The sequence below is a fragment of the Tyto alba genome, unplaced genomic scaffold (assembly GCF_018691265.1).
Source record: "Tyto alba isolate M040663 unplaced genomic scaffold, T.alba_DEE_v4.0 Super-Scaffold_27, whole genome shotgun sequence".
Classification (NCBI taxonomy): Eukaryota; Metazoa; Chordata; class Aves; order Strigiformes; family Tytonidae; genus Tyto; species Tyto alba.
In genome coordinates this window covers 252,683-274,905 of record NW_024881301.1, presented here as the reverse complement: position 1 = coordinate 274,905, position 22,223 = coordinate 252,683, and the positions used below count along the sequence as shown (strand labels likewise).

General features: G+C 41.1%; 1 protein-coding gene across 1 annotated transcript in view; it reads right to left on the bottom strand.

Annotated features, from left to right (window-relative positions):
• Positions 1-19,380, bottom strand: part of ALKAL1 (ALK and LTK ligand 1) — a 36,798-nt gene extending 17,418 nt beyond the window's left edge. The window contains exon 1 of the mRNA XM_042798152.1: positions 19,074-19,380. Coding sequence (XP_042654086.1) covers positions 19,074-19,380 — 307 coding nt within the window. The remainder of the gene's footprint in view (positions 1-19,073) is intronic.
• Between the last annotated feature and the right edge of the window lie 2,843 nt (positions 19,381-22,223).

The following is a 22,223-nucleotide window of genomic DNA, read 5'->3' as shown; positions in this document are numbered from 1 at the left end:
TATGGATACTTTACTACTCTGAGAGTGGAGATTGCTAGTTTGCTAGGCTTCCCATTTACTCCATCTAACAGGAACCCTTTTAGCTCTTTCAATACAAAGCGTACTCTAGAGTTTAAGGGTTACAAATAAGAGTGCAATTAAGAATTCATAATGAATGACTTGGTCAATTTATCTTCGGCTTCTCCAAGAGTAGACATAAACAGTATTCTAATCTCTCTGGATTTATTTGCTGTACATAAAATATTTGTTCAGTATTTCAACTTTATTTATAGAGAATACCTGAAATGTACTTTCTGATATATGATTGTACCTCGCTACTCAAGTCCTAAAGTGCTAGTTCTGTTTCCATGTCAAATAAATGCTTCCATGCTTATTTACTTGTTCAGGTTTGAAATGGTGCTTCTCAGGATACTTAAACAAGTGACTGGATGTTTACTTTCCATGACATTAATTTCAGTAACATTTTTCTGATGTGAGCATGGCAAATAATACTCCTTTTTAATGTTGAGTAACTCTCCCAACTTTAGTTATGAATACAATATCTAGTATTACATATATAAGACTAAGTCTTTATTCTGTAACTTTCATCAGGAATTTGAGCAATAAAGTGAGCTGTGACATCAGTCAATTTAGAAGTACAACAGTATGACCTCAAAGAGAAAACTTAGCAGGGTTTGCTTTCATTACGGGTGATAAAGTTTACCACGTCAGTCACCACCGGCAAAAGCACTACATTAAAAAAAATCAGTGTAATTCTTAAATGTGCTAAAGATGGGATTAAAAAGAAGTACCAGCTTCTAAAATCTCAGTCTATCATTTAGTCACAATTTCTATTTTTTTACTATCTTCCCTCTGCCAATCCAGCACACGTAGTGACAACCATTCATTCTTATCGCAGTCTCTACTCACCTGTATCGTATCTCTCTTATCCTTGTAAGCCTTATCTACATTAGTTGCTCTCTTAAACTCATGGGGATTAATAGTCAAAGGGCATTTACAGAAAAGTAACTGCAACCTATTTGGTTCTACCAAAATTGCAGCACTGCAAATACAGAACACTTTAAAAAATGCATGAAATATTGTATGAAGGGATTCCTAAAACTGATGGTAAAACAGATAATGACACCTTCTACAAACTGTAGTAAAGTGAGAAGATGAACACATTAAAAAAACATATAAAGAGAAAAGGCATACTGCTTCCTAATTCAGCATGCCTTGTTTTTGTCTGCAGAACTATATGTTTATATGTTCTCGTAACATTTGCTTGATGGATTGACATGTGTGCACTGCAGTTTGGTGTAGATTTGAAATATTCTTAAATTTTAGTTCTTCACCCTTTGCTTGGAATGGAATTTTTTTTTTTATATATAATTTCTAAAAATAGTCTTAAAATAGTTTGAAGTACTGACTTTTTATAGTGACTGGGGTCAAATTCCACTCTCACTGACAGCTGCGTAGTCCCCCCTCACTCACCAACATCCCATTAATGTAATTGCAAGGGAATTATGGAAGGGTTTTTGGACTCAAATATTTTTCAGCTGTATTGTTATCAGAGATACCTTCAGATGGGTACCAAGAAAACAGATGTCTAACTTTGGATATTTGATTTCAGTTGGATGTATAGCCTTTATTTGAGTGATGGAGCAGTAAGCTATAGCAACACTCTGTTATAGATAGTATGGAAGATTCTGTACATACTATAATATAATATAAACAGCAACACAAAAAAAAAATAAAAAAAAACCACATGGCTAATGTGACTTGGACCTTTCTTCAAGAAGAAAGGTATATTTATTTATCTCTGCTAACGGATAAATGGGAAAGACAAGTCTTACCTTAGCTAGGCACATTCCAGTTCTTTGAAAAGATTATGAACAAGATTCTAGGACATGTTGCCTGAAATAGCAGATGGCTGGATTTAAGAAACCCAAAAGGTTTATGCCATTGTATTCTAAGTGTGAAATACTAGCCTTAATTCAACAAATAACTATCTCAGTTATATTCTGTGTGCTATTATCTCCACTGGGCCATGGCTTATGAGCACCTATGAGGGAAGATTTTCTCCTGGAATCCTTGCTACTCCTGTCCCCATAGATTCCTTGTGAATAAATGTGAAACCTTAACTAAAGACTATGCAAGCTTGTAAAAATATGATGGTGAGCCATGCAAAACATGCTTTTTTACCCTGAGAAGAAATACATTTGTTTGCCATAGTGTTTTATTGCTAACTCCCTCATTCTTTGTTTACTGTAATCATTAAATGGAGTTTCTGAATTAATTGGATTTATTTATTACTACATTACAAAGGAGTACATGGGATTAGAAATTAAACATCTCAAGCCCTTTCCCACATTTTCAAGCACAGGGTAAATCCATAAGTAGCATCCTACTAATTCAGCTAGTTTTTATAAAAAGTATGTCCATTGTCTAGCTCCTTTTTGGATGTTTCAGATCATAAAATTCTTCTGTTTTCATGAAAAGTAACTAAACTTTGATGTACGTCATGAAACAGATAATTTTTAAAACAGTCCACTTTTTTCAAGTTTCTCTTTCCAAAACACCAGAACCACAATTGTGATGCTGCCTCAAGGCATTACGTGTTCATTTGTACTCTAAATTTGTATTCTAAATTTGTGCTCATACGTATTCTAAATTTTTTTCATTGCTGCAGTTTTCTCTCCATTCATCTGTAGTAGAAAGTGAATGAAAAGGAAGTTCGTTCTCTTTTTAAAGAATGCGAGGCCTTTAGTCCTGTAATCCTTGTGCCTCTCTACTGGATCTCATAGGACATAATGAAAGCAGAGTGGCCTGCTCAAAGCTCCTGTGCTATTACATCTAGTACCATGGCACACTTGTCAACACAGTCCCCCCCCCAAACAAAATCTGTGGGAGACCTGCCTTCTTTCATGCAAGAGAAGGGAGGTGAAGTGACACAAAGTCCACCGAGACAAACTTTTCCCTCTGGGATTTTTTTATGCTTCAGGTGAAATCAGTCCTTCAACAGAAACTTTGACAAAATCAAAACAGTAAGAGCAAAGAAAGCAAGTATATCCTAATTTTACATGAGTTTGCTCTTTTTCATTTTATTATGCTGCTACTTGGGAAGGACATGGAAGTTCTTTCCTTCCTAACCCAACATTCTGACTTGAACTTACAGGACCATCTTTGAGACACCACAACTGCTCATGTTGTCTCAGTCTCCCACTCCCTGTGATCCACATTACCATATCGTACAAAAGTGAAAGCAGTTGTGACAATGCAAGGGAGGAGGCTGGAAAACACATCCAAAAAAGAACAGAAGTAGGAGAAACAGGACATGGAAACATTTGGTATTCATCTTGTATCACTTAGAGGGCCTAAACAGGATACAAGCACGGCACAGAAGAACAGTACTTATCACTCCTACCTTCACCCATACCTAGGTCAATTCTTCAGAAGCTATGGAGGAAAATTATTTTCAACAAAGTCCCTCCAGTAGTCTTAGCAGCAGAAAAGGTTGACTTGCAGTCATGGGAGGATGATAAAGACCCGTTCACATCCATGGGAAGGACCCAGACAGCCACTGCCCCCCACTCTTCCCTGACCACACCCTACTCTTGCCCAGCCATTGCACTTTGCCTTCTTCCCTCCCTTGTGCTCCACTTGGCCTCCTCACCTTGGCTGGTCTCTGCTGAGCTGTGAGCGGGAACAGAGTGACAGGAATAGTTAGCAGTGATCGTTGCTATGAAGACAAGTAATGGCACGAAGAGTAATTCCAGGGAGGCCTTCCTACCTCAGCAGAGCAATGGCTATTTACAGCCTGCAAGGAGTTGCCAACCTCCAGTTCAACACCCTCTTAAGGGCAACAGATTATCCCTGGAGTTGTCTCCTCCAAGCCTGGGCACTGAACTGTGGGAAAGACATAAATCGCGGCTGGAGGGAACTAACTCAAGCTACAGAAGCAGCATTTAATCATGTCTGAAGTGTCAGGATAGGCAGTCAGGGGATGGGGAGGATAGCTTTGACTGCTGTGAGCTGTTCAGGTTTTTCAACACTGGTAATGTTACGTTCCTCCTCTCCCTCCCAAACTTTGATTTTTCTTTGCTTAACTCACCATTTCAGAAGGGAAAGTAATTGCTCGCTAAGTGCTCAGACACTACATTCATTTCTCAGAAAAAGAAATCACACCTTGTTGCTGGTTAAAAGACTGCAGTAATTGTATTATCATCATCATCATGAGCTTGGAGAGGCTGAACCCTGGCTGGCCAGGGAACAGAGATGCTTGCCACCCTCTGATGCCCTCTGCAGTGTGAATGCAGAAATCAGCACCTAAAAACTGCCCTATTTAAGTCACAATATTTCCCACAGTATCTTCCAAGCATGTCCAGAAATATGATACTAAGTAATTTCTCTATGCTCTATTCATTTCTAAAGTCATCAGTTACATGCTGTACCAACATCCATTCATCATCCAGCAAGAATTTGTAGAAATACGTGTCAGTCTGCAAATTGGCTGTAGATCTTTCCAAACATTTTCTTTGTCACCTGTCTACCAGTATTTCACCCTGTCAGTAGAACTATGTGAAAGCTGTTAGCCAGGTAATAGAAATGTACTTCCAATTGCACATATGAAACCTTCTCCCAAAATCTTTCCCGTCTTCCTGAATGTAAGATTGTCAGTCAGCTCCAGGTAATTTAATTCTGGTTGTAACTAAACAACCCTTTCAAGTTTTCAGCTGCCACTATCTATCTACTGATAGTTCCCTCACTCCTGGCAAATCCTTCATGATTAAACATGGGATTTTATTATTTAATAGATAATTCTAACATGCTAAAGGAAGCATGCAATAGTGTACCAAAAAGAGAAAGAAATGTTTTATTTCCTTTTATTCATACAGGTAACACACATCTCTTATATGTTCATTAAGGAAGAAAAAAAATACATTTTTGCTATAAAGTTATAAGGCTTCCAGAACTACAGCTTCTCAAGGGGATATTTATAAGCTAACATCTTCGAGTTGGGGCATAGGTCTGAGACTGTCAGAGCTCTAAACTGAGACTGCATTAAAAGAAGGAAAATACATGTATGTCTCAATGTAATTCTTTGAAACAAGCTACTGTCAGAAATCAATGTCTGAACCTGGAGTTCCAGTTTCCATGGTTAAAGTCACAGAAGCCATTGTCAAATTTTGAAATAAAAACCATCAGCATCTAAGGAAATGTATTCTGTTTAGAGTCATAGCTTATGTCTACAGTACTAAAACACAAAGCAGTTGCACACTAGCAGCTCTCTGGATTCCCAGCTGGTACAAGAAATTGTTCTAGGAGCTGTCATACTCTCAAATAACACAGTTTTGAGGGCTGAAAGACACTGGAAGGAGAGTATGGCCTGATCCTGTTCTCCTTGATTTCAATAGAAGCAAAACCAGGTCCTCAATCTGTGTGTAATTCACATGATCTAGTTAGCTAAACAATTAAGTCACAGCTCTGACATCTGATATTTATTTTAAGTTCTTTGAGCCAGATTCTCTTCTCTGAGCCAGCCCTTTTTTTTATTCTGGTGGCACAAAGGCTATAACAACCATGGATTTTCCCAGCTGGCTACTCTCCCAGCATGAATAAGTCTTTACCTGCCTGGCAAAACCAGCTTTCATGTCATTTCCTTCTCCTTTGCATCTTCTGAATCTTCGCCATCTTCTTATGTGAAAAAGTAAGAGGCCTGGCTACAGCCTTCATTACCATGCTTCAAATATTCGCTAGTCTGCACATTTGTCTTTTCAAATTAAATCTAACCAGTTAATTCTAAATAATCCAGAGGCTATTGTAACTAAAGTGAAAACGTAGTCTGCTATGATGCTCCTCCTATGGTATTTCAGAAGACATACAGTTGAGGATCTGTCCAAGGTGCATTACCAATGAGACACTGCAAAAGCTCTAAACCCTTAAACTATAGGTCACTTATCTATCTGTGCAGGCCATACTTAAGAATTTAATCATATTGCAATGCCATCCTTAAAGAAAAGGTCTTCGGTCCAAGCAAGCTAATTTTTTAAACCCTTCTCCACTCCAAGGGAGCAGAGGCTGTGTTAAGGGGTACCCTGAAAACAGGTTCAACTGAAAAAACCCACACAGTTTGATTAGAGTGTTTGTCAGCTATTGCCTGAGTGGGGAACCCTGTGGTTAATGGCTGCTCCTTTTACATTCTTTTAGGTGACGTACCTAATGAAAAGAACTTTATATGAGACTAGTTTAATGGAGATGCAAAAATCAGTACGTAGTTTACCGCTGTTCTTATTTGAGTTTACTTTAGGCAATGTCCCATTGTGGAACAGATCTGCTGGGAAATGCGAATCCTCACAGAGGGTCTGCCCCATAAGTATGCTGTGGGAAGCAGTGGAACAATGCTAAGCCACTGTGAAGACACCACCAATTACTCAAAATTCATCTACCTCTTTGAATATGTTTACATTGTCAAGGAATTAGTCCAGGATCTGACTCCAGTCTCAAGATGAGACGTACTCACATCCTAATCCCTTGTGCTTGTGTTTCATTACCTAAAATCTGGAGCTCTCCAGAAAAGAAAACTGAAGTATATGCTGATACATAGTGTAGGCCCAAGCTCTTACCCAGCAGCATACAGCGGCCTGAGTGTCACAAACAGGTATTTTCACATTACAGTGTAGACTCTGCCTTGGTCAGCTGAAGAAGCAACTGGAAGCAGGAAGCAAGCAGGTCCACCAAATAGAAAAGAAGTAGGGAAGTATGGAAAATGTGTCTAGTCTAAGGAGAAACTAAACTTCTACTTGGGCATCCCACTTTTTCTGTTGTATCCCCTTTAGCTACAATACAGTTGCGCCCAACTTCTAGGCAGAATCCCATTCTAAGCTGTGAGCTTCAATGGACACTTACAATGTTCACTAAATAGTGATCTACCACATTTGACTTCCAGACATGCACTGGGATATAATGGCCCAGCAAAGTAGGTTCACAGCTTCGCGTACCAAGACTTTTGGCCAAGGAAATGAGTCAACTTGGGAGGTAAACATCAAAGAGAGTATTATTCAGAATGCAGCAGCCCCTTCTGATTCAATGCTTTCTAATCAGCCACTTTCCAATAATTCGTTAAGACTTGAACAAAGAGGTTGAAACCCTGGCTTCTCTTAGGGTGTCAGCCAACTGTAATGAAATTATAACAGGATATATTTATAAGGTTGAATATCTTGAACTTGGCTATAATGATGTTTATTAGTAATTCTTCAATAGCTGCTTAGAAAGCATATTTGTACTAGTTAATCCTTGCCTGTGGAGACCTTTATATTTATTTGGCAAAATAACATTAAGAAGCATGGATTTATTTTTTTTTCCTCTCTACAAATCCCTATTTTCATCAGAAAATGCTGTGGGATCAAGAAACAAGCCAAACAAAGTATATGATTACTTTTCTAATATTAGTGATCTCTAGAAAACAGAACTGGAATGGCTAAAGACCTAGATCAGTATATTCTGACCATTTTTACATTTGAAAAAGAAATGTAAAAAATAATTTAGCAGCTATACTTTGCATTGTGAGCTGCTTGAACAGAACCACATACATACAGATAAGCACTATGTGCATAATTCAAAAGGACCCTCTTTCATCTTTTCTCCTCTGTCAGAGATGTGAACATGGAAAACACTGAAACACATATCTTGTTTTGAGAAGCAGAAGAAAGAATCTCAAAAAAATTACAGACCTGATGTATGACTTTATACAAAAAAGCTCTCCTTTCTCCTAAGAGATTCTAATACACAGGTTAGGATATCCCTTGAGTAATTCAAATGGGAAAACGTATGGCATTATGAAACCATCACTATTTTGAATACTAAGCTGTGAATATGTACTTCACTCTTTGCAAGAAGAAAGATGTATTACAATACTAATTGTTCATTAAACTATAAAAGGATAATTCACTGAAAATAATGAGGCATATAGGTAAGACTGGTCAAACTATGAAAAGCATTAATTTACTGAAGCTATCTTTTCCTATTCATAGCTTTTTTTCTGTAGCAGATAACAACTTCCATTCATTCATCTATCAGCTATTTGAAATCACTAAATTCTAAAGGAAGATATTTCAGCTGAACCCAGAGACTCCAAATTATTCCTGGAAAGTTATTGGAGAGCTCTTGACTGAAGGCAGAACCACTCTTAGAATGAGATACAGAGACTACACATTGATAAATATGAAGAGGAAATTCACTTCTTGCAATTCTGCAGTGCTCTATGGAAGTATTCTGTTTTAGTTATCATGGCTGCTAAAAAAATGTAGATTCTAGAATATTTGCATAAATTAAACACAAGAACAGCTGCAATACATCAAAAGCAATATATGAACTAGTTGAATCATCTGAATGAAAGCTGATGACATGTGCTTAACTGCATACAAGACAAACTCAGCACTGACAAATATAGGCAAACTCTATCGGAGTGAAAGAAAATAGAACTGAGTTTGCCAAAGCTTAATTAGACCCTGGTCTTTTTGAAATATGAATAGGCTTCAGGTTGATTGCAGTGCAAATGGTAATGTTTAACTGTGCTTACAATTGCTGTGCTTATTTTAGAAATGTTTCTATTTCTTTTCGAATTAGAACAGATACAGAACTACCATAATAGATAAATAATCCATGGTTTTTCCCTTATAAGTACTTTATTCTAACCTGCTATCTTAAATGTGTTCCCCATGAACATATACCATGTTTATACTCAGGCTAAGGTCGTTTTACCCTATCACAGTTACATAAGGAGACATCTTATAAATGATAACTGGGATCAAAATATTTTATTTAAGTGTTACATATAAAGGTATCAAACGTAGTAAGCTATTTAGACATACTGATATTGGAGGTCTTACCTTTGAGGATCATAAGCAGATGTAAATTACATGAAAATCATACAATTCAGTGGGCTGAAATACGCTGAGCAGAAAGTGCTGACCTTAAATAAAAACCAGAAAAGACTTTCCATATCCTGGGACTGAGCAAATTTAATTTTCCTCTGTTTTTTAATACTGCTCTCACTGTTATAACATCCTGGTACTCTGAGATGAAGAGTGTAACTGCAGAAAAAAAAGGAACTGTCACCTTCAATATTCAAGAGGTTTTCTGTCTATTCTAAGATAACACTCATCTTGTCAGTATTATTTAATCTCCAGATTTATTCCTTGTTTCACTCCTTGCTCTGACAGGAAAGGAATAGCTATCCCAGACTAAAGAAGCAGCAGCAAGGCTTTTTTAAAGGTGCTGCTCAATTCTGAGTCCGTGGACTTCAGTATAAATGTGCAGATTGGATCTGTTTTAAGGATTTTGAAAGCCCTGACTGCAGTTTAGATAAGGGATCCCATATAGTCCCATGCAGCTGAATCACACACGTACAGACACACAGAGTGACTCCACCATGCAGGTGATGTAGAGGAGCTAGTCTATTCATGAGCTGTACAACTGGGCGTTAGATTTGCTGTACCTGTTCAGGTCATATCCACACAAATGATTTGTTTTGTAGTAATCCCTTTTCTGAAAGTCTGAAAATTGCCTGACATCTGGAAAAACAGCTTGTACTGAATAAAGCGGGGAAAATCAGTGTATGTTAACTTTACAGGCAAACTCAGGATTTGATCATATAATAATGGGAAGCACCAACTGTATGGGATATCTTGCTAAATTAGTACCGAACAACAGGACCATTCAAACTTTAGGCCCACTGCATAAAATGAAAGTGATTGGCCTGCTCTAGATTGTATTCTATCCCAGAAGATTTCTCCAGATACCACAAGAAATCCTCATATTGTTATGTTTTGACCATAAATCTTTGTACACTGTGTAAAAGATGAGGTTTTCCTAAATTAAAATTTCAGTGACAAAAGAGTTAGGCACGCTATGCCACTAATAGACAAGAAGTAATTAGTCTATCATGATTACAGTAATAACATCACAGCTATCTCCTCAACTACTTTAATCCAATGGGATTTAAGGGTTTTACTAATCTAGCGCGTATATCCAGTACTGCCACATATGCCAATGAGGATGCATTTCTTAACACTTCACTTCAAAGGTTCCTTCTACTGAAACATATCACATACACCCTGGTATCATAAACAGTAAGGGTTAAGGCAAAAAGGGTGTCTGGCTGTTTTCCAGTAGGGTTTTATTTTGCTTTTCACCTTTATTTTATAGGCTCAAGCAAAAAGGAAAACATAATTTAAGCAGTAAAGCCTTAATTAGATTTGTGCCACGTTACTGCTGAAGTTGTCCAAAATATGCAAAGAACATGACAATAGTTGCTTTACTGATGCAACTTTAAATGTTTTTCTTCAAGCCAAAGACACAGATTTCAAAACATGTAGTAATAGAAATCCAAGCTAACCAACTTACTAGAATTGACAAAGAAAGACCTAATAGACTTTTTTAAAAAAAAAAGTAGAGAAAAATTTCAAATATTCTTAATATGCAAAGTTGTACCTTTATCATAAGTACTTTTTGTTTGACTACATTACCATTTTAATTGTATTTTTAAAAACAAAATATTAGGATTGAAATGTAGCTACAATTTGTAACTCCAAATAGTATTTTCCATCAGTGTTAAAGACTGTATTAAACACATCTTTATGCATTGTTTACGTAAAATCAGTGGAGCATTGCACAGCAATGATTTTTTGCCCTGCAGACATATTAAAACATAGGATAATATAAAAATGGCCATTAACCAATCAAATGTTTGGATCCTTCATGCGTTAAATCTTGTTTATACCCTAAAGAATTACACCCTTAGCATATAATCAATAGTCAATCAATTCCCCCACTGGAGCAACTGTTTTCCAATTCACTGACACTAAAAATGCCCAAAACACGAACGAGTAGCCTGTAAGACTTCCACTAAAGTGGTAACCTTTAATTCACAAGTGACAAAATAAAGCATTCATCCTTAAATTGCATAGAAAAGCATCTCACCATCAACTGATGCTAACACAGGAGATCAGCTGTGCTTTTTCTAGCAAAATACTTTCCATCGTGTATCTTCTCCTGATTTCTAGTCATTTTGCAAGTTTCACTTTGATGTGTTTTCTTCAGCAGAATTAAGTTTCAGTTGTGGTCTCATGAGCAGGGACTATATGCAATTGCTTAAGTGTCAAAACAGGAAAAAAATATCCTAGAGAACAAATTTTTTCCAACTAAAAAAATATAGCTCATCTTGTATAACACTGCTCATATATGTGATGTGTTCATACATTCAGAAACCATTATATTATTTTCTAACAATCTGCTTTAATACTCTTCCTCAGCACAAAAAATTATCCAAAAAAATATATTTTTCAGTACAACATCAGCGGAATGCTTTTACTGAAAAAGAAGGTATTTACTATGGATATTGAAGTTCACTTATTTGGTATGTTTTAAAACAAGCATTATAAAATACTAACAAGATTTGCTCAGCTTTAAGCATTTTTTTTTTTTCCTTTAGTGAAAAGTATTAGATAAACACCACTGAGAATTTTAGTTCTGTAGAAAACAGGTAAGCGTTAATAATGGAGATATTTTCCCACTCCTACAAACTACTTTCAGGTCACTTGGAGAGATCTTTAAGAATAAAATGATCCCAGTGCAGACAGTGGCACTACACATACTTCAGACGTGGAACCAGCCTCCCTTTTCTCTCTGCAGCCTTCCAGGGGCTATTTTCCTAGATGGTGCATCTTTCTCAGGTGCCTTATTGATTATAAGGTTTTGTTTATAGCTTTGTACAGTGACTACTACTATGCAACCATTTTTATGCTGTTTTAAGCACTTTGGAAAATACAGTCTACGTTTATAAGCCACCTTTGTAACTTTCAAATCATGTGTAAGTCTGAAACACCACATCATTCTCCCTCAAATTGCCCTCAAAACTCATTATTTAAAAGATGGGGGGGGTGTGCCTATATATAGGGAGGTATAGTTACACTCCTCATCTTTTTAAATCTCTCCCTGTATATGTACATATTTAAAAATCAGCATCACCTCCAGACATGAAGCAGTGTATTTTCAAGACTAAAGCCTATCTAACAAAAAATAAATTTATTGCAAAACCTTACACCTGCGCATTACCATTCTCCCACCTCTCAGAGGCTTTCTCTAGCAAATTAACACCTGTAATAATAAACCAGTAAAATGCAAAGACCTGCCATTCTTTCTTGATTGTAAAATCAAATGGTGCTTAAAGAAAAAAAAAAAAAAAAAACAAACAAAAAAAAAGACAACAAAATATATCAACTCTTCAGTTTTCCCACAGGCTCAGGGCCAAGCTAGACTAATTCAAAATGCATGCTATAGTTCCCGAGTTACAGTTATGAACTTGGATCTACTTCGAAGTGAAACTTCTGTTTCATTTGTTATTCACTTCCCCGCATACTGGAGGAGTCCTGGTGTACTTCAGGCCCAATCCTGGTGTAAATCAGTGACAATTCTGACATTCACTTTTCTGGGGCTAGAACTGTACACATTAGCAACTGTGTCCCTTGTCATGCTAAATATAATACTTATAAAAATGAGAAACAAAAAAAAAAAAAAAAAAAACAAAAAAAAAACACACAGAAGATCTCCTCATATTGAATAAAGAAAAAGTCACTGACCAACAAAAAAGCTTTTCCATATGCCGACATCCTAGCTTGCTCCTGGCACAGCCTATTGCTGTCCAAAATGTTTGCTGCCTGGGGTACAACAGTGCCGCAAGGTTTCTCCCTTCATGCGCCAGGACAGCACACAACGTCAGGTCAATTCTGGGTGGTATCGAGCACCCTCGGCTTGAGCCATGATTCATGGAAGCGAGAACTGAGCCTCGTGGAGAGCAAGTGTCATTCATTCATTTGAAAGACCACTCTGATGGGCTTCATTATGTTTCGAACCTTCGTGTACGTAACGACTATGTTTCGTCTTTGCTCACTCCCCCATCAGCTGTCAGGGTTGGCCCATGGGCTTGACATTCTCTACCATGATATGGAAGATTTCTGGCTTATCCTAGATTTCAGATGCCTTTTGTTCAGTGGCCCAGCTCTATTGCCTAGAGGTCACGTCTGCCAAACACACAATACTGCTATTACAAGGCATATTGAACAATACACCTAAAAACACAAGCAGTCAAGGAGAGAAACGTAGCAGCAGGTTTACAGGTCATAAAGACATAACCATAAAGGAGCTGGACACGACAGATCCAAGCACTTGCGTGGAACTGAAGGCTGAAGGAATATGCACTCTCTGCAGCATCTGGGACTTAATTAAATTAGAAACTAAGAAAGTCAGCATGCAAACTAGAGGCATTGAGATCACAGACATCTTACAGTTTGGGGAACTAGTACAAAGGTAACACTTTCCAGAAGGAAATGCTGATGATAAATAGCAGCTGACCTGAATGAAAAGCAGTGAAGTCAAGGCTTATTTCATTAAAAATAGCAAAAATGGTGGAAAAAGCAAATAATGCTTACAAATACAAGAACAGTTACAAATACACACTTAGAATTAAACCTCTCAGTGTGTGGAACTATATATTTATTACAGAGAAAAGAAAGTAATAGGTCATTAAAAAGCGGCCAATCAAAATACCATCAATATATTTAAGGAAAAGTAATTCTTTCTCCTCACACAAATGAAACACAATGTAATAAAAATCTGTCCTGCCTACTCGCATTGTTTGGGTACAAGTGACATCTAACCTCGGCAGGAGCAGAGATAATGGTTATTTCCACTGAACTCATTGGGACTGTTCATATTTCTGCATCACGGTGTGATGAGATCCTCACAGACCCTCTGCTCCCACCTCAGTAACCACTGGTCTGGGCAGCATATTGTCCTATGGCATCTTTACCGCTTCCAGTACTCAAGCGAGTTGCACTCTCCCATGGAGACTGCCATACAGATGTTCTGCTGAAAGGAATGATATATGAAAATTCATTCAGTTTAACTTATGAGAATATATTTTCTTTTAATTACTAGATCTTGAATATGCAGAGTTATAATTTATTTGCCTATCATGTCCATCTCAATAGAGAAAAATAAGTCTCTTCACTATTTGGAATATGGATTATATTGAGCCTCTGAAAGCAGAATATATTTGTCTGGTTCTGTTCCAGAAAAGCCTACTCACCAATTTCACTGCAAAAAGAATTTATTCAAAAACCTTGGATGGGGAATTAGGAATAATTACTACAAGCCAATAAGATTTATTTTGATTTTTTAAACCAACTTTATCTACTATTTTACAAATTTCTGAGATAATGTCTGCTATCGTAAGCATGTGACTTTGGAGAATGACATTTTTACTAACTCTCATCTTTTAAGTCTCCTGAATGCCTGGAAATTCCTATTAACACAATATACTAAAAAAAAAAAAAAAAAAAAAAAAATCTATTTTATGAATAGGAATAATAATTGGACAAGACACAAGTATTACAAAGAATTCTGTCTTATGCCATATCATACATTTTAATCTCTAGAGACAAGGTTTATATTCCTCAGTGGTCTCCTTTTTTTATTCCAGATCTGTAAAAACATTAACTGAAGTAGTTTAGTACTAGGCACAGCAGGTCTTGCAGAATTAGGGACTTCCAGCTGTAACTATCACTACATTTACAGGAGATTTTTTTAAGCGAGTAAAAAGAATAAAACTTTTCTTATGCCTTACATAAGGTTACATGGTCTTGATTCAACCGTAAACTAAAACAAACCTCAAACATATCTTTCAAATCTAACTCATTATGAATAATGGTTAAATTAGCACCATGTCATGGGACAACATACAGTTTTGTTCTGCTGATGTGTAAGAAATTTTGGCATAAAACTGATCTCTTAAGTTTAACCTCAAAGTTTAAATAGTTTGAGGGCCAAATTCTCTTCTATGATATGTTATTCTAAATCTGAAGTAGATATGCTCAGGAGGCTAATTTGAACGTACCGGCAAATTGAGAGCAATATTTATCTTCATTCCTTCATGCTTGAAAAATAACTAATCAAAATGTTTTAAAACATCTTGCTGGTCTCCCAGCACAAAGACAAATTTCAGCCCCCTACCCCTTGTAAGTTTAGATAGCTTATTTCTCCACTGTCTTGGGGAATATGTAAGAAAGAAAAGTTAATGCAGACTTCTTTATTTCCCAAGACTTCTTTAAATCTAATTACATAGAAGTCATTCTAGTTCTGTGGAATGTGTTTGGATAAAGGTAACAAAGAAAACCTGAGAAGAATGACAAATTGTTCTAGGTCCCCCAATGTGACCTTCAAAAATAAGCTGATGCTGAATCCTCTCTTGTGACAATACATATTTGGGTTCTTCATAAAAAGAAATCTGACTACAGTTATGCATCAGAAGTAGGGGATAGGTATGAAAAAGACTGCCCACTGAGGAGCTTTCATCACCAAACTTAAAAACTTTGAGACACTTCTTAGAGCAAAAAAAACACCCCACACTGAAGCATTGAAACTTCATGGAAATCAGGAAAGTAAAGGATGTTGTGACAGAAAATTTAATCCCACTAGATACAATCATTCAAAGGAACAACTTCTATTTTTAGTGACAACCTACCAGAAATCCTAGCAAAAGGTGAAGATCGCTTTCTGGTTAGTTGGAATACATTATATCTTCTGAATATACTCTTCAGAGTAAGTAGTCACTCTTGTTAATCAGGTCACCAAGAAAAATATGGACAGATCAGTGTGAGATACAACTCTTGAACATGTAGAGATAAGAGGTAAAGTTAAAACAGCTAAAGTGACAGTGAAACCAGCGTCGTTATTGCATGTGGGTGTCCTTCTGAGTTCTACGAGATACATGATGCAAACCTTCACGTGGCCAAGAAGCACACAACATGGAATATATCCCTGATTAAGGGGAAAAAAAAAAAAAAAAAAGTCCTAAAGAGTAATTTCCAGGCAAGTCACAGCCGCTCACTGCCCCAACACGCAGGGCAGGTTTGAGTGTCCGTCCTATTTCAGTGCTGTCGTGCCCCTTCGCCCCCAGCGAACCCGCATGAAGCGGAGCACAGCTGTTACCCCCAAGACATCGCTCCAGTCCAGGACCTGCCCTTGAACCGCCTGCAAGCCATATCCAGAGAGGGCATCACGGACCAACCACTCTTGCTTTTACATCATCTTATTTACGTATCTATAAATGAGTGGCACATGTAGGATGCCTGACAATTAGTGCCTCACCTATTTTTTTATCCAGCTTCACTGAAGACACCCTACGGTGTTGTGCTCTTCTGTTACGGCCTGAGCTAAATGAGGTCCCCATCGCAGTAAGGAGGAGGTCCGATCCCCCCGATCACGTGCTCGGGCCACTTGCTTTGTGCTGCTCTTAAAATTCAGCCGGTGGCACACCAGGTCAGCTGCCTTCACTACACAACCAGCTAACCAAGCCCCCCCAAATTAAATAAAAGAAAGGTGCATGTGGAGGTGCTGCCCAGTGAGTCGAATTAGTTCATCGTGTGGTTAGACTAAAGCTGGAACCGGTCCTGAGAGTGAGGGAAAGAGAAGAACAGGAGGGGAAGCACATTTCAGCCCTCCTGCTAATCAGTTAATTGATAATACAGAGTAACATCCTCTGAAAATTAAAAAAAAAAAGAGGAAACACAGAGATGATGCTTCTTGAATGCTCTGCTTTGCATACATCACTGTTCTGGATGCTTTTAATCTCAAACAAAAGAAGCAAATATGCTGCTTAATTTTCTTTTAAATCAGACACTTGGGTTTGATTTTCAGCAAGAACAGACAATCCAAATATAACACACCAGTTTTAAATGCTTGACTGAGCACTCAGATGAATACACTACCTTTCCTGACTGATGGAAAGATGAGCCATTCTTTTCAGCTGACGCTCAGGTACTACCAGCTGGAATAAAAAGCTGCTGTTGATTTTTTGGTGACAGGAGTTAAGAAAAGGGTTGATGATTCGTAAGAAAAGCTTTGTCACAGTTCTCTATCCCCAAAAAACAAACACACACACAATCACAACAGGTAATTTGTATCCTTGCCATTTGTTATAAAATTGAATTAATATGAAAACTTGACTACTATATAAACTGTAGATCTGCCCTTTCTAGGCTGGAGAGAAAGCTACCTTTGTGGCAGCCCACAGGACACTGCACCTATGCCAGGGACAATGAGAGAACTTCTCTAAGGACGTTCAGCAGTTTCACTCCTTTTGCAGACAATATAGTTACTGAAACTAAGAATTAATAGAAAACAAAGCCTTATTATGTATAATACTGATGAATTCAAGAAAATTCCCTTGCCAAGTTATATAAATTTTGTGAAATATTTACACTTTCTATTTCATAGTTCTATACAATTACTTAGTTAGGAGTAAACATTTCAAACGGGAGATACTGTTGTCTGTAATAGACCTTTTCCTCAAGCCACCTGATACTAGTAACTATTGCTCTCAGGTTTACACTTTTCTATCTTTCATTCTTTTGAAAAGACGACACATGTAAGGCTTCATGTATCCTGCCATGAAAAAGCCTTTTAACATTTTTTTTTCCTGAGAAAGTGAGCACAGCACAAAGAATTCAAGCCACAGTAAGTAATCACTCACAGCCAGTTACATTGATAACCAGCAGCATCTTTTCCAGTCAGCAAACAAATCTGTGGCAATCTGGTTTGGGCTGGTTTTCCGTTAACTGCCAGCAACTTAATGCTCTGAAAACACAAGAATATCTGGAAGTTCAGTGGGACACTACAACTCCTTACTGATGGACTGCTCAGTACTTGGGGCAGATCACACTCAGCAGAAGCTTCCCAGACCAGAACATTAATTACTTTTTTCTTGATTTGACATTTTTTTAGTCCAGTTTTCTTAGACTGTGCACTAAGTGGTGCCTGCCCTACCAATCAGTTGCTCACCTACTAACCTCTGAACTTGTCACTCAACTTTAAGTTTTTTTCCAAAATGGGGTTTAATTTCCTTTAAAATAAACCACTGGACAGAGAAGAGCAAGTCTATCAGTGTGACTTGGGGAGGGCCGCATCTCGACTTTACCTATTACCTGCCATCATCCCCAAGAGCTCTCTTCGGGGACACAAATCCCTAAGAAACCAAAATTCCCTAATTTCCTTCATCTTGGTTTCTCTCCCGCAGGGTCTCTGGCAGGCAACAAGAGAAAAATATTAGTGGGCTACTGCCAAACACCAGTCACTATAATCTCCTTGCTGAACTGCACCATCCTAACCCACACAAACCCCTCAGGCAGCTCCACTCTAGTAGGAACTATTTTGTGTGGCTCTGCACGAAAACTAGCTGTGGCAGAAGGGACCCGCTGCCCGGTCTCCTGGCCAAGCACGGTCTCTGAATATCACCAGGCGTCTGTGCTTGGCCTTGAACTGCCCCTGCTTGCCACGGCCAGGCCTGACCTGGGCCAGTGCTGGCGGGGGGGTCCCTGCCCCAGCCCAAGCACCCTCCAGAAGGTGAAACAAGCCCCCATGCCCAGCACAGTCTGAGCCTCCCACACCTGTCCCAGCAAAACCAGAACTGGTCAAGTTGAAAAAGAAGTTAAAAGGAGTAAATCCAGACATCCTTGTCTCAGATTAGTCATTTTTCCTCTTTGTGCGAATCAAAGAAGCCATACAAAGTTTGGGGAGACATGGGGCTCCCTCAGCGCTGGCTGTGCTGCAACCTAAGCAAGCTGGGAGGCTCGCTCAGCGGGGCTGCAGATGGGCTGTGGTCGCAACTGACCTCCCAGCAGAAGGTGCGGAAGCCCGAGGGACCCCCCCACACCCCGTCCTCCCCTGTGTCTCGGGTACCCCACGGCTGAACCCCTGCGGGGGCGCGGGGCAGGGCTGCGCTGCTCCCAGCCGGGGCTCGACTCCGGCCAAGCCAGAAACCTCCCCGGGGGCTGCCGCCTCGGAGGGCGGGGGGGAGCGCACCCCCACGCCCCGCTTCCCGCTCTCCCCCTCCCGCCTGCCCCGGCGGAGGAGCCGTCGGGCTCGGCCGCTGGAGGAGGAGGCGGCGTGGACGAGCCACGGAGCGGGGTGGGCTGCATCCCCGGGGTGGGCTGCCTCCCCGGGCTCGCAGCGCGGGGCAGCGCGGTGGCTCTTACCTCCGTGGCGGGCGGCGGCGAAGAGCCGGGGCGGCGGCGGCGGGGGGGCGGCGGCGATGGAGCGGGGGTCGGGCGGCGGGGCCCCGCCGCCGCTGTACCGCCGGGAGATCACCCGGTCCCGCCGCGGCGGGCGGGGCGGCAGCGGGCGGCCGCCGTCGCCCAGGGCTTGGAGGAGGAGGTCGAGGAGCGCCCCCCGCTCGGCTCCGGCGGCGGGCACGTCCCGGCCCTCGGCGCCCGGCGGCGGGGCCGAGGCCAGCAGCAGGAGCACGATGGCGGGCAGCGCCTGGCGTCTCTTCGCCCCTCGCATCTCTGCGGCGCTGGGAGGAGGCAGAGAGCGAAGGCGGTCAGCGCCGGGTTCGGCCCGCACCCCGCCCGCCCGGCCCCCCCTCCATGCGGCGCCCGGGGGCACCCCCGCGGCCGCGGTGCGCTCCCGCACGCCCCGGCCGGGCTCAAGCCCCGCGGAGCAAACGCGGTGCGGTGCTGAGACCCGACGGGCCGCCAGCGGCTGGCCCCGCCGCGTCCCCCGCCCCGACCTCCGCGCAGCCCCGGCGCGCTCGCCCGGCTCCGCGGAGGGCGCATCTAGAGACACGGATGAGGGGATGGGTATTAACCCTGCCGCCCGTATTTGCGGGCCAGGGCTTTGCGGGCGGATTTTGCTCCCGCGCCTGCGGTTGCCGCCTTCCTGCGCCGGCGGAGCGGGGCGGCGGGGGAGCCCCGGCGGGTCAGCCCGCCCGCCCTCCGCCCCGGCCGCGCTGCTTTTCGGGCAAGAACGTAACGGACGGGCGACGGGACGGAGTTCAGTTAGGGGCGAGTTGCGCCGGGAACTGTCGCGAATCGGGGTGTAGAGGGCAAAAACAATTACAACGGGCTGAGGCTTCGAGAGCAGTGCTTAATGCTCCTAAGTAAGCTATTCTAATTATATCAAACGGTTAGGATTAAGGGGGGGGGGGGGGGGGGAGGAAAAATTCTGTTATTTACAGACTGCTTTATGCTTGCAAATCTTCGTGGGCGAAAGAGTTAATCGGAGCCGCGAGGGAGCCGGCTCTCCCCGACGGCTCCCAGCTCTCCCTCCCTCTGCAGCCGCCGCGGGGGCGCACGGCAAAGCCGGGGAGTAACCGGGGAAGGACCCGGGCTCCGCCGCAGGGGCAGCGACACCCCCCTCGCTCCACGCCGAAGGCCCCCTGCGAGGAGCCGGCGGGTGGCTGCTTACCTTCAGGCGGAGGCGAGTGGCCCCGAGTGGGTGCGGGCTGGGGAGAGCCCGTGTCCCCGCGGAGGTTCCGCCGGGCGCGGAGCGGGGCGGTCGATGCTACGCCCGGAGAGAAGGGATGCGCCCTCCAGGGCCATGCGCTTCTCTTATATAGTCCGCACCGGCGTACTCATTTGAGTACTATCGACTTCAGGTGGGTGGCAGTCGATGGAGACACCTCTGGTAAAAGGTCTTTTCTGACAAACTTCCTCCTCCCCGTTTGTCCCCCGGTGGATGGCAACGGAAAGCTACGTTTGAAATGGCTCTGATCTATTTGTGAAATTAGATTTCCCTGAAGATTGGGAAACACTTACTAATAAAGCTGCCGGCTCAAGAGATTAAAATGTGTTTTAACTTAGCGGGGTTCCCTTGGGAATACAGCAAGCAAACTACCACCCCCCCACACCCCCCTTTTTCTTATTGAACAAAGCAGCCATGAGCAAAATCTAAAGTGTGTATAAATTTGGTTCTGTTTTAATGGCAAAGAAAGTGGTAGACTGTCTTTGGTGGGTGCCTTCACAAACTAGGGACCTTGTAAAAGTTTGTTTCTCCAAAACAGCTTTTTTAATTGACAATGAGTTTTAATGAAAAGCTAGCAAAAAAGGGACTGACCTAATGAAACCGTTAAACCCACAAGCAAAAAAACTTGCCTCCTAGAGCCCTAAAAACATAAGCAAGTAATTAGTGAATGAGATCTCAACTTCCAGAGAGCAGTGCATACAGGTGGTCTTGGTGTAGATTGAAAAAAACAAGATATTTTTTTTTAAAATTATACCAGACAATATGACAGATCTTGCAACTATAACTCTTTGTCAGAAGATACTGCTGAGATACTGACTTAATAAGAGTGGGAGAAAAATAAAAAACATTCGAGATGAAAGAGATTTGAAGTATTCTGACTTTGTATGACATATGACATTTCCCTACAAACTCCATCTCTTGCCCAAAACTCTGTTGTTCGTACCCTTCTCTCAGGCAGAGCGTGCTCAGGGCCACATCTCACAGGGACTGTGTCATTACTGGTGATGACAGTGCATCATCACTGGTGATGGGAGGCAGCTTCTTCCCCACATCCTCCTATTCTTGTGCCATCCTCACTCACTTTTTTGGGGACCCATACCACAGAGATTGGGGATCAAACCAAATTTAGCTAGTGAAGGGTTACAAAGGGTTTTATCACACAATTTTTTTTTAGAGGTCAATGTACTTCACTAGATACACTGGTCTGATCTGTGGATTCCCAAGGTAACAGAAGGGAAGTGTCAATCTCTTTCTCCCTGCACAATTTCCTGTTTTTACCTCTTTATTGGAGGCATATAAGGAGTTTTCTTTGGTCAAGCTGATGGTTAAGTTGAGTGAAGAGGAAAAGGGAGACCAGTAATAAACCGAGAAACAAAGCAGCTTAATTAATTTACCAGCACCAAAACAAATCCCAAAATTTCTCTCCATTTGTTTCTTTGCCTTTATTTTGCCCTCAGAGACACATATTGCCACCACAGAAGGGGACTGATTTCTCCTCTAGAAACAACTAAAGTATTACCTTGACTCAAACTCCTTTGCCCACCTTCGTAACTAGTCATGAATTGGGTTTACATCTTCTTCTATCCCAGGAAGCAGGTCGCATGGGGAGGAAATCTGTGGCATAATTGTTCTGCTCATAAAAATGTCAAAGTCTTTATTGGGTGTCTGTTCGAGGCAGATAGCAGAATACTCACGAGAATTAAAAGCAATACTGCAAAAGGAAAAGTAATGGTTCCTCTTCTCTCCTCCACACCCCGAAAAAAAAGATCTAAGAGGTCTGCAAACCTCTATAGCTGACTATTCAGTCTTGATGGACAACATCCTGGAGCCGCTAGTTTGGGAAAGTTTGTGACTCCTTGAGCAAAGATTGTCAAATATATTAC